General features: G+C 38.8%; 1 protein-coding gene across 3 annotated transcripts in view; it reads left to right on the top strand.

The window, feature by feature from the left end:
* The window catches only part of FBXO36 (F-box protein 36), a 110,970-nt gene that overhangs the window by 45,914 nt on the left and 51,454 nt on the right, over window positions 1–13,602 (top strand). The window contains exon 1 of one of the 3 annotated variants that reach the window (XM_072618111.1): window positions 2,976–3,060. The exons of the other annotated variants lie outside the window; for them this stretch is intronic. Coding sequence (XP_072474212.1) covers window positions 2,977–3,060 — 84 coding nt within the window. The 5' untranslated portion in view covers window position 2,976. Of the gene's footprint in view, window positions 1–2,975; window positions 3,061–13,602 lie in introns of those variants that run through there. 3 annotated transcript variants of the gene reach the window in all.

Genomic DNA, 13,602 nt, shown 5'->3' on the forward strand with positions numbered 1-13,602 from the left:
TAGGTCACCAGCCTCACTTCTCCTCCAGAGTCATCTGAATTCAGTGACCAGATATTCATCAGGATGACTGGAGATGACCCAGGATGAGGCAGTTGGGGTTAAGTGACTTGCCCAAGGTCACACAGCTAGTGAGTATCACGTGTCTGAGGTGAGATTTTAACTCAGGTCCTCCTGACTCCTGCACTGGTGCTCTATCCACTGCACCACCTAGCTGCCCCAAAAGAAAATTAATTATCAGTCATTTATCTTCTTTTCAAGATCCCACTTTGTGTTAATTGGTGACTCTAGTTGCTTTACATTCTGGTTAATTGAGGTTTTACTTGACTTGTTTTATTTCTTTTACTGAAGCCTGTGTTTCCCGTTTCAGGGGAGTAGGGTGTCTGAGCAGATGATAGTGGTCTGTCCCTAAGGCAAGAGCCCAAAGTGCTTCTGCCACTGTTGCCTGTGTCTTGAGGGCTGGATGGATAAGGAGGTGAATTCTGACTTTGGATGACATGGCCCCAGAGTCCAGCTCAGACATTTCACCCAGTCTGATCATATATTCATTTGGAAAGTTTATTGGCTTTGTCTTTGTTTCCTGGCCCTGTATTGCAGGCAACTCTCTGAGTCAGGATTATCCTTGGCAAATCTTGTTTTCTAATTCTTTCTGACCTAATTAAGCAGAGTGAATGGTAAAGTACTTTGATACAGCTATTCTCTTATATGTCATTTATTGTTACTCCCCCATGCAGGGTGCAGCCCAGTGAGAAAGTCTTTTAAAATCAATCTGTCAATGGCCTGTTCAAACTTAAGGAGTATAAACACACATACACACACATACACACACACACACGTATATATGTATATATATATTCTTAGGTTTACACATGCCTGCATATGTGCACTCACATCTGTAGACAGAAGGAGCGTGGTTCATACACTTCTGTATACATGTAAGTAAACACATACACGTATTAATGCATGCAAATCTAAGAATCATATTTGTCACATATACCATGCCCTTTAGGTTTATGTGTACATGTGAAAGTGAATGTGTATGTGTATATACATATATACAAAAAGGGAGAGACAGAGAGAGAGAGAGTGGATGGGTATATGTATGTGTATGTATGTTTACCTCTGTGTATATATAACATATATGTATAATATCTATAAGTATATATAATATATGTGTGTACATAATATGTAAATAGACACACTGTTTAGACTATTAAAACTACACTCAAATTTTTGGAGCATCACATCTGTGTGTACATAATGTGTGTGTATATTAGACTATTAAGACCATTCATTTTTGGAGCATCACATATGTGTGTACATGTGTACACAAACACATACACAGCCAACTCTGAGAAAGTCTAGCTCTGTTTTAGGGTGGGCTAAGAGATAACCACGTTGCTTATCTCCAGTGTTTTGAAGGGCAGAGATGGGGGAGAGTGTATTAGTTGGGGAAGCTGGATTCTTCTGTATTCATCATTATTTTCTTGGAAGTGTTATGGTTTTACCAGAACACGTCAGTCCCATTTTAAATGTAATGGTGTTTGGATTAGTGTGATTGTGGATCACAGGCACTCCTCTTCTGATCCATTTGTGTGGATGATTAAGACTTGACTAGGTTTGTAAATTTTAGAGTGGGAGGGAAACCTCCAGGTCACCTTTTTGTCATTTCCTGCCTTATAATTTATCCAGGCAAGATGTAACTTCAGTTTTAAAAGCTCACAAATTAAATTACTAGAGGTTTTTCAGACACTCCACATTAAGATGTCCTTACTGCTCAGTAGTACAGGATGTTTTAGATGTGTTGTGGTGGGGTTATTTCGTTTTTTGAGTTTTTTTGTTCTAAAATGCTCAACTTAAAACATTACATAAAAGGGATTTTTCAGTGGGTGCTCATTTCAATTCAATTCCATCTAGTAAACATTTGCAAATTGTCTGTTATGTGCCTGGTACTGGAGACACAAACATGAAAACAGTTACAGCTCCTGCCCATAAGAAGTTTACCAGACCTAAGGAAATACAGCGTGGACCAACAGAAATAAATATAAGAACATTTCAGGAAGGAGAAAGCAAGAACAACCTGAGCTTAGCCTGGAAGGAATCTAGGAGTTGTAAGAAGTAGAAAAGAGAAACTGGTTCGCAGGGCACAGCCTGTACAAAGATCTGGAGGTGGGAGATGGTGGTATGCTCAGTTTAAGAAACAGTCACTAGGTCAGTTTGGACAGGATATAGAAGGCATAAAAGTAAGGCAAGAAAGGTAGATGGTGACTCTATGGTTATCATTTGTCCATCATTTTCAAAGAGGCCCAATGACATCATGGTCCTGTGCTAAAAAGGCTTTAAATCTCAGGCTAAGGGGTTGGCCTTAGAAGCAACTTTGAGTAGAGAAGCAAAATGATTAGATCTGCGTTAGGAATAGTAACTTATCGACTGTAAGAAAGATGGACCCAAGAGCAGAGAGACTGGAAACCGGAAGAAGATCTAGAAGACTTCTATTACCATTAGAATAGTCTAGGTGAACATTGAGGAGAGCCTGAAGTCAGAGAGTACCTGCCCTCAAGCAGATTCACCAAGTACCCAATGTGGGGAGATGAGGAGAGGGGATGAAGGCTTGGGGAGGAAGAATTGAGGGGAGGCAGGATTGGAGGTCACAATGAGAATGAAGAGTTAGGATTCATAAGGCAGAGGGAAAGATGAGCATCTATTTATTTTGTTTCCAGGTCTTTGTAACTACAAAAAGGCCACTAAAATTTGTTGGTGTCTCTGGACCCTTTCTGTTTAATCGTTGACCTCCCTGAGGTAAGGTATATGCCGAGAAGTGATATCTCTGGATCAAAAGTTATGGGCGTTTCAGAAACTTTCTTTTTGTAATTGTGTTTGATTTTGCACTTTCACCCCAGGGCTTGGTACAGGACTTTGCATGTAGTGAACATTTAATCATTTTTTTCATTCTATCATAATTCCAAATTCCTTTCCAGAATGATTGAAGAAATCCATAGCTCTTTATTGTTCCTACTTTTCCACAATACCTTCGGGAGCCTTTGTCAAATTGCTGGGTATGAGGTAAGGCCTTAGAGTGGTTCCGATTTCAGTTTCTCTTTATTGGTCGTGATTTGGTATCATGTCTTATATAGTTGTTAGTCATTTATATTTTTCCCTTTGAGAATCGTTTCTTCATATGCGTAGACTACTTATTTATTGGGGAATGAATGCCATTTATTTTAGCCTTAAGTATTTACGGTAGCTAACTAGACATCTTCACTATCAGACCCTTATCACAATATTTAATACAAAGGGTTTCTTTGTTTCATCATTGTTGCTTTTTCCCCAATTGACTCCTGAGGGAAGGTGGTTAGTTTTTTTTAAAGCTTTGCAGAAATCTGACTATTCGCATCTATTTGTGGGAAATCATTGGAGAGGAAGAGAGGAAAGAGCCATGGGAAGCTGGTAAAATAGGATTATGAAAACCAAAAAAGAGGAAGGAAAACATTTCAAACATGGATAACATGTAGTAGGTGGGAGTTGTGTTATTGTCCACCTCATGGACTTGCTTAGCTGCTTTAATTGCAGAAAGCAAGGGGCCAATAGCAGAGGTAATGAAGTGTTAATATAGTCAACTAAGTGTAAAAAAAAGTGTCTTTGCCCTGTTATCCCTTTAGGAAGTGTGGAAAAGTGTTCCTGATTCCTCTGGAAGGGGAGTTTGACGTTTTCTGGCTCAAAATTGGCCACATTCCTGGTAGTTTTAAAATAGGTAATCCTCCCAGGCGATGGGTCGGTTGAAGCTAGGAACAGTTTTTTAAGAATATAACTGACCCTTCTATCAGAGATCAATGCATGGGAGGGAATTTCTCTTTCCTCCTCCTACCTCCCATCTACTGTGGCATCTTCAGGGGACCACAGAGAACCAACTATGGATTCAAGAGAGAATAAGCCTCAGCAATGGAGAATTAATCAATAGAAAGGAATCCCCACCCGACAGAGATGCTGTTCTCAGAGCAGCACAAGGAAACAGCAAGAAAGGGTTATATAAGAGCCCTGTGTTACCAGAGGCATGACATCCTGTAGCCACATACTTTGCCTGTGTGTGCATTCTAAGTTTGTACCTCTTCTTTCCAGAGATTCTATTCATATTTGTGGGAGAGGGTGCCTTAAGTTTATAAGGGGGATATTTTGTAGCCACGTTTTTACTTTGTCATTTTAGTAAATGCTTTGGTTCGGAGCTAATTTTTTCTATTGGCTGACTTTTAAAGGAAGCTCACCACTAGGGGTTTACAAGCTATAGTTATAGCAGTACAGACCCACAAAGTACTTTTGAACCTGGTCTAGTTATACTGCTAGGACCCAGCCTGCCAACACTTAGTGCCAAATTGGGGAGATAGGCAAATGTGTGGAAATATGAGGTAGAATATATAAGTTTGGGAACCTCTAATAGTCCATGTTGACTGGAATGTAGAGTATGTGAAGAGAAATAATGTGAATCAATGCTAGAAAGGTAGATCAGACTCTTAAATGCCAGGCTGAGGAATTTGTATTTTATCCTTGAGCACTGAGTTCTTAACCTTATTTGGGTCATGGGCCCTTTTAGAAGTCTAGTGAAGCCTATAGACCCATGTTCAGGAAGTTTTGAAATAACTGGAGAAAATGCTGAGTTTTGGTTAGTGAAAATAAAGATATGTTTTCCTCAATCAAGTTTGCAGGCCCCCTGAAATCTAGATTTCAGATTAAAAATCCCTGTCTTACTAGCAGTAGGGAGCCACTGAAGGTATTGGGTTTTGTTTTGTTTTTTAAACTGGGAAACAACGTGGTCAAAGACCTACATTAGGAAGATTATTTTGGCAGCTGTGTTGAGAGTTGAGAGGTTGAGATGGGTTGAGAGGAGAGAACTGGAGACAGATAGATCAGTTTGGAGGCTACTGCAGTATTCCACAGAGTGGTGATGAGGGTGTAAACTATGGTGACAGTCACGTGAGCTGAGGAAGAGCCGAATACAGGAGATGTTGTGGATGTAAACTCAGTGATGATAATTAAAAGAAGGTTGGCAAAGCACTTTACAAATATTATCTAATTTCATCCTCTCAACACCCCTGGAAGGCAGGTGTTGTTATTATCCCCACTTTGCAGATAGGGAAACTGAGGCAGGCAGAAGGGAAGACACTTGTAGCTGAGAGGTCCCAGAGTCTGTGTTGACTAGCCACTGTCTTTGGAGTCAGAGGCTTTGGGTCCTCCAGCACATTTCAGCTCTTATATATATAGCCTGTCATGTTCTCTAATGGTCTCCCATGTATAGATCCTCTCTCCTTAGTTAACCATCATAAAGGGCTGTGTTGTGGACGACTTTGGTATCTCCTGCCCATGGTAGATGCTCATTAAGCACTGTGGACTTGTCCTGAATTGAAATTCTAAATCTTACAAGAATAAAGAACCACATATTTTGCCAGGAAGCACTAGGAAAGAGAAATGACAGTGTAGCTTTATTAGCATTATTCAAAGCAGGGAGCTGACTTTACAGTGCAAAGATGAATGAACTTGCAGTCTACAGGAACCAAGTGCAGACTTTACTTCAGCCACTTAAGTAAGATCTGTGGGGCTTTGGGCAAGTCATTTAATCTCTCACATCACCACCCTCCCTCCCCAACTCAGTTAACTCCAGTAGCTGCCAAGTACCCCTAGGTTCACATAGCAGCTTCTCTAGCTCCTCACAAGGGGCCCCTCCCTCCCTTTCCAGTGTTTTTACAAATCAATGCTATCCAGACCAGTCAAGCTGCCCTCCCTGCTGCATCCCCCACACCATCCTCTATTTCTGTCCACCATGTCTGAAGTGCCCTCCTACCTCACCCCTCTTAGAATCCCTGCTTTCCTTTGTTGTTGAGTCGCTGCTCATTGTGTCTGACTCTCCATGAACCCATTTGCGCTCTTCTTGGCAAAGATATTGGAGGGGTTTGCCATTTCCTTCTCAAGCTCATTTTACATATGAGGAAACTGAGGCAAACAGGATTAAGTGACTTGCCCAGGGTTGCACAGCTAGTAAGTGTGTGAGACTGAATTTGAACTCAGGTCTTCCTGACTCCAGGCTCAGCACTCTGTCCACTGCAACACTACTGCCCCTTTAAGAATGCTGCTTTCCTTTAAGAATTAGCTAAAACAGGGCAGCTAGGTGTCACAGTGGATAGAACATGACTCAGCAGGAGTTCAAATCCAGCTTCAGACACTTGCTAGATGGGTGACCTCTCAGCTACACTTGTCTTCCCCGCTTTGCCTAACAAGATAAAGTTGTTATACACTTCGTCTGTGCTCGTGTATAACTGTCTGTGCTTCTTGTTTCCCCTATAGAAGGTAAGGTAAGTGTGTTGAGGGCAAGGACTCTCCCTTTTGGCTTCGTGGCCTCATTTGCTTAGCACAGTGCCTTGCACATGGTGAACCTTTAATAAATGCTTGTAGACACCTGGATTTCCTGATCTGTAAATTGAGGTGGGACTGCATAACCTTTAAAGATCCCTCCCATCTCTGGGTCTTTGATCTAATATTTGCATAATTAACTGGAGGGCTGCCCATAGCATGCCTCTTGATTACAATGTACACACAGGGCAGCTTGTGCATAGTTTACCTCACTGGTTTGAGCGCCATGCTAACTAAGGGTCATAGATCCAATCCCTCCGTGGGCATGACAGCTGGGAGCCTCTTTCATTGTTGCACAGCACAGGTCCGTCTGCAGCCATCTGTCTCGAAATATTTTGATTCAGAGAGGGATTGAGCAGAAGAGTATGGATGAATCAGTATAAACTCATCCCTAATGCGGGAAAACAACCTAAAGCATTTGTCCTAATGGCACTGAGCCAGGAGCCTGATTTTAATTGCAACAATAGCTCGCATTTACAAACTGTATTTCCTCATTCCATCATCCCTTCCTTTTCTTCCATCATCTTTTGAATGATACCAAGACTAAGATTCGTGGCTATACCAGCAAGCATCTATTAAGTCTTTAAGGTCTGTATAAGTCCATAAGCATTGTAAGGTCTGTAAAAGCACTTTACAAATATCTTCTTATTTGATCTCCACAACAAGCCTGGGAGGTTGGTGCTATTATTATCACCCCCATTTTACAGATGAGGAAACTTAAGCAAACAGCTGTCATCTTGCCCAGGGTCACCCAGCTGGTAAGTGCCTGAGGCCAGACTTAAACTCAGGTCTTCCTGCCTTCAGGTCCAACATTTTATCAACTAGGTCACGTGGAATCCTTCCTAAGGAGTTAGGACATAGAATCCAGATCCTCTCCAAATTTAGGGCTTCTACACCTTTCCTTTCAGTGAGGACTAAAACAAAGTAATTTTCCCAAAATTAAGAGCCTTGTCCAAATTCACAGAGGCATTAAGAAGCAAAATTGAGATTTAAACCCAGGTCGTCCAAATCTAATTAATTCTCTTTCTATTATGTGCTGGTGCAGTAGGTTTACTTATCTTATGATCCAGCTCCTCCACCCCACTTTCAAGGCCAGCAGTCAGGGGTAGGAAGGAAGCAGAGCCAGCAAATATGTAACAATATTTCTAACTAGTTAGTTGTCCAAACATATCATCTCTTTAAATAATCTGCTGTGCAAATGTGTAATAACCTTGACTCTTGCTATTCAATGAACTGTTTAGAGCAGCGATTCTCCATCTTTTTGTGTCAATGACTCTTTTTGCAGCCTGGTAGGTCTAGGGACCCCTTCTCAGAATCCTGCCTTTAAATACACAAAGTACATGGGATTACAAAGACAACCAATTATGTGGAAGTAGAGTTATCAAAATATTTTTTTTCAACTCATGAATGCTAGGTTAACAACTCCTTGCTTATTATAATATCAGTTTATTATAAAATCAGCTTTTAAAAATCAAGCTTTTTTCATTAAAATTTTTAATTTAAAAATTAAAATTTTTTATAATTTGTTTTCAGTTTTCAACAATCATTTCCATCAGTTTTAAATTTTCTCCTCCTCTCTCTTTCTCCCTCCCCAAGACAGCATGCAATCTTATATGGATTCTACACATGCATTTTTATTAAACACATTTTCACGTTAGTCATGTTGCATAGAAGAGTTAAAACAAATGGGAGAAACCATGAGAAAAACCAAACCAAAACAAAACATAACACAAGAGAGAATAGTCTGCTTCATTCTGCATTCTGACACTATAGTTCTTTCTATGGATATGGACGGCATTTTGTGTCATGAGTCCTTTGGCAACATTTTAGGTCCTAGCATTGTTGTACATGGCTAAGTTTATCAGATATAGTCCTTGCACACTGTGGCTCTTACTGTGCATAATGTTCAGCACCAAGTGGTTTTGAAGATTGCAGCTTTATAATATATGATTTGAGATCTGGTAGGGCTAGGTCACCTTCCCTAGCATTCCTTTTCGTGAATTCCCTTGATATTCTGGACCTTTTGTTCTTCCAGATGAATTTTGATATTATTTGTCTAGCTCTATAAAATAATTTTTGGTAGTTTGGTATGGCACTGAATAAGTGAATTAATTCAGGTAGAATTGTCATTTTTATTATATTAGTTTGGCCTACCCATGAACAATGGATGTTTTTCCAGTTATTTAGATCTGACTTTATTTGTGCAAAAAGTGTTTAATAATTTTATTCATGTAGTCCCTGGGTTTGTTTTGGTAGGTAGACTCCCAAATATTCTATAATGTCTCCTGTAACTTTAAATGGGATTTCTCTTTCTATCTCTTGCTGTTGGATTTTGTTAGTAATATATAGAAATGCAGACAATTTATGTGGGTTTATTTTTGCACCCTGGAACTTCGCCGAAGTTGTTCATTATTTCAGGTAGTTTTTTACTTGAATCTCTAGGATTCTCTAAGTATATCATCATGTCTTCTGCAGAGAGTGATAATGTAGTTTCTTCTTTGCTATTCTAATTCCTTCAATTTCTTTTTCTTATCTTATTGCTAAAGCTAACATTTCTAGTACTACATTGAATAACGGTGATGATAATAGACTTCCTTGTTTCGTTCCTGATCTTAGTGGAAATACATCTAGCTTATCCCCATTGCATAGAATGCTTGCTGATGGTTTTAGGTAGATACTACTTATTATTTTGAGGTAGGCTCCATTTATTTGTATGCTTTCCAATGTTTTCAGTAGGAATGGGTGTTGTATTTTGTCAAAAGTCTTTTCTGCATCTACTGAGATAATTACATGGTGTCTGTTAGTTTTGTTGTTAATGTGATCAATTATGCTGATGATTTTCCTAATATTGAACCAGCCTTTCATTCCTGTTAAAAATCCTACCTGATCAAAGTGTATTATTCTCATGATAAGTTGCTATAATCCTTTTTCATTAAAATTTTTAATTTAAAACTTACATTTAAATTTTTAAAAAATTTTCACATTTAATTTATCTTGTGTTTTTGCAGCATTCTTATTTTTTAGTATATTCTTCCATCTGCTACCCAGCAATGTTCTTTGTTCTAATAGACGTTATATCCTTTATAAAATGAATAAAAAAGAAAAAAATTAAGCATGCAGGGCTCAGCAACACATCAGCCTTGTCTGACAAAGTGTTCACAGTCCATAACACAACTCACCTACCCAAAGAAGGAAGGAAGGTATATTTTCTCATCTTTTCTTTCAGGCCAAGTATGAAATCATTATGTGTATTCATAATATCATTATGAAGTATTCTGGGAGGATTTTTTGCCCATTATTTCTTCAAAGTTTCCTATAGCAGGTTCCACACATTTCTTTTGTGTAAAAGAAATAGTTGTGGTCAAAAGATCAATGACTGAAGTAAAAAGAAAAAATCAAAAACCTTGAGTTCAAGTACCACCTCTGGTGCAAACTAGTGTCCTTGCAACTTTGGCAAGTACAGTTACCTTTTCCCCATCATGACTTTCCCCATCGCCATTTCAATATGTTACAAATAGGTATAAGAAATTAAATGGGAATTTTGGAGGAGTTTTAAGGAAGCCACAGACTGACACATAAAGACCAACAGATGACACAGAAAAAGTTGAGAAACTCAGAAATGCATAAAATATATGTACAGTATGGTATAATATCAACACAAATTTTACAACAAAATATTGTAAACACCTCATAAAAGAAAAAGGAAAAAAATCAGACTTCCCTAGTACAAAGAGATTTTTACATGGATTTTCCAGATCACAAGAGTACTGTAACCTTGACCCCTGCAATGTGGAAAGGATGATTGTAAATTGAATCTCAAACCTATCTGTAATACATTTGCACAAACTACACTTGGAATTTTTGTCAAGAAAGAACTTTATAAGCCATGAAGCACTATATACAAATGTAGCATGATTATTATCATTTTGATAGTTGGATAACATGGTGGAGACAGTGCTAGGGGCAGAAGGACCTGAGTTCAAATTTCAGCTCCCATACTTACTAGTTATATGAAATTAACTTCTATCTGCTTCAGTTTCTAAATCTTTAAAATGGGGAAAATACCTACCTCACCTCACCTACCTCACAGGGTGGTTGTGAGAATCAAATGAGATAATGTAGGTCAAGTGTTTTGCTTATGTTAAAGCATTCTATGTTGTCATTCAGTCATGTCTGACTCTTCATGACCCACTGGGGTTTTCTTGGCAAAGATACTGGAGGGGTTTTCCATTTTCTTCTCAAGCTCATTTTACAGATGAGGAAACTGAGTCAATCAGGGTTAAGTGATTTCCCCAGAGTTACACAGCTAGTAAGTGTCTGAGGCTGGATTTGAACTCAAGGTGAGTCTTCTTGACTCTAAGCCCAGCACTCTATCCAGTGTGCCACTTAGCTGCCCAAAGTGCTATCTGTATACTAGTTATTATTGACAGTAGCTAATATAAACTACTTTTCACCAGCACAAATTCTCTGTTAAGCAGGCATCTTTTTTTTGGGGGGGGGTGTTGTAGATGGAGGGAAGGAGGTGTCCCATGATGACTGTTGGGACTGTGCAGTGTATTGAGCTACTGTCACTATGGTACCCCTTTCCTGGGGCCCATCTTTCCCTTAATCTTTATGGTGGTACCAGTTGGACTCCCTGGAGATTCTGACACAACTAAACCCATAGTTGGATTGTACCCTGTACCACCACAACTCCTTACTCATAAGTTAGACTTTTGTTTTATAGATGGAAAGGTCTTATAGATTTAATTATATGCATGTTTGTCTACCCAGTATCTAAGCTCCTTGAGAACATCTTGGTACATCTTGGGCTATATATCTTTGTATGCCCAGCACCACTACATAGCAGGCATTTAGTAAGTGCTTGGGGAGTTGAATTGAATTAAATTAGCACTGACATAAGAGAAGTAGCCCTCTTCTCTGCTCAGCAGTACCGGCAGAGTCTACAATTAGTCCATCTCATACAGATAGGACAAAGTAACATAGCCCAAATAAATGGGGGCTCCATGAGGATGAGCTTTTAGGGATGCACAATGGCTTTAAGTAGCCTGGATGACTTTTTTGCTTTTAGGTTGATTGGATTCATTACAGAGTAAGTGTAAGATCTAATAGAGCTTTTAGAGTATAGGGGCTGGGGGACTATGAGACACCTTATCTGGGTGTCTCAAGGAGAAATGCCTCTTCATGTCTCTTCTGCAGTTCATTAACTGGGAAGGAGCCATGACCACAGAGAAGGTATGTCTTAATAGTGTCCTGTTGGCAGAACCAGGTGCCATCTTGTGAGACAGTGGATCTGGTAAGGGCAGAGTCTGTGAGGAAGACATCTTTCAGTCACATTTGATTATGGTACTTGTTTTGAGACTGTCCTCCACCTCCAAAAGGGCCTGTCTTAAGGTCCCAGATTTAGCAGAGTGAATTACATAGCAAGGTCCTAGAAGATATTAGCATCTAGTATTGATTAATTGAATGAGTATAAATGAGGACCTGGCATGTATTAGATGCTAAATAAATCCTTGTTGAATAATTATGAAGGCAGTCAGTCAGTCAATAAGCATTTATTACATGTCTACTATGTGTCAGGCATTGTGCTAAGTTCTGAGGGTACAAAAAGAGGCAAAGGATAGTCCCTGCCCTCAAGGACCAAAGACACACACTTCTATTTTAGGAGAAACTTAATAAACTAAAGGAAAAATGTTATGTCTTTTTGATAGAATGTTGATCTTTTTACTGTCAGACCATTATCCTTCCAGTCACGCAGTGTTTGAAACTATGGTAACATTTTCTCCTTATCTTTCCTCAGACTAGATAGACAGTCAATTGTTCAAGCTTCTGGTTTCTAAAGCCACATCATCTCTAAACCATATCCACAGTTCCTGACTAGTACAGGGCATCATCTCTTCTTGCCTGGATTATTACAGTAGCCTCCTAATTATTAGGTTTCCTCCAATCCATCCCCTATTCAGATGCTAATGTGGTTTTCCTAAAGTGCAGATTTAATCATGTCACCCCTTTGTTTAATAAACTCTAATGGGTCCCCATTTCCTCTAGGATCAGATAGAATCTTCTTTGGCATTTGAAAGTCTACAATCTAACCCTCTCTTACCTTTCTGGTCTTTTTTTAAAAATGATTTTTTATTGCTATCTCCTGTTTTTGTCTAAAATTCTCCTAGAATCCCTTCCCACCTCCTTCTCTCCTTTCCTAGAGAGCCATCTCATATAACAAAAAATTTTTTTAAAGAAAAATAGGAAAAAAAAGGAATATAGGAAATATTTATATATATTTTAAAATAAACATATTTATGTATAAAAATAGTAAAAAAAAAAATAGGAATAAAAATATAGGAAAAAAATGATCAATCAATCCATCAAAAAAAATCTGAAAATATATGCAATGTTCCACAACAGTGGACTTCTCACCTCTGCAAAGGAAGGGGAAAGGTGTCGCTTTACATTTCTCCTTTAGCCCTTTGCTTGTTCCTTATCATTTTGCAGCGTTCCACTTTCAGTTGCTTTGTAGTGGCCAGTTTTTTCACTGACATTATTTTAGTCATTGCACATTTTGTTTTCTTGCCTCTGCTTATTTTGCTCTGCATCATTTCATGTAAGACTTCCTATTTCTGTATTTATCATATTCAGCATTTCTTACACCACAGTAATATTCCATTGCGTTCATGAACCACAATTTGTTTTTTTTTTTGTTCTTCTTACACATTGAACACTTTTACATACTCTGTAGTTCAATCATACTTGTCCACTTCCATTTCTCATTCACAATTTGGCATCTCTCATCTCTTTGCCTCTGTCTTATCTGTTCCCTAAGCCTCCTCACCTTCACCTGTTACAGATTCTACAGGAGATCTTTCCTGGTTCCTTGGTGTCTACTGTGTGCATATCTTGTATATACCTCTACATGTGTCTTCCCCTTAGAATATTAAGTTCCTTAAGGGCAAGGACTTTTTTGCACTTTTTCTTTGTATTATCCAGTGATTGGTGAGTGATTAATGAATGCTTGTTGACTGATTGCTTGCTTCAAACCAATTTTTTTTCCAGCTTTACTTGTACCACTTAATAGCACTATTACCTTTGTTAAACATGTGAAATTTTCTTGATAGCCATATTAGAAGAGATACTGGATGAGATGGCCCTCAAATCCATGGCAAAGTCCAAATATTTATTCCCATGAAAATATATCTAAGTTATTTCTGATTT

The sequence above is a fragment of the Notamacropus eugenii genome, chromosome 6 (genome assembly GCF_028372415.1).
Source record: "Notamacropus eugenii isolate mMacEug1 chromosome 6, mMacEug1.pri_v2, whole genome shotgun sequence".
NCBI classification, from domain to species: Eukaryota; Metazoa; Chordata; class Mammalia; order Diprotodontia; family Macropodidae; genus Notamacropus; species Notamacropus eugenii.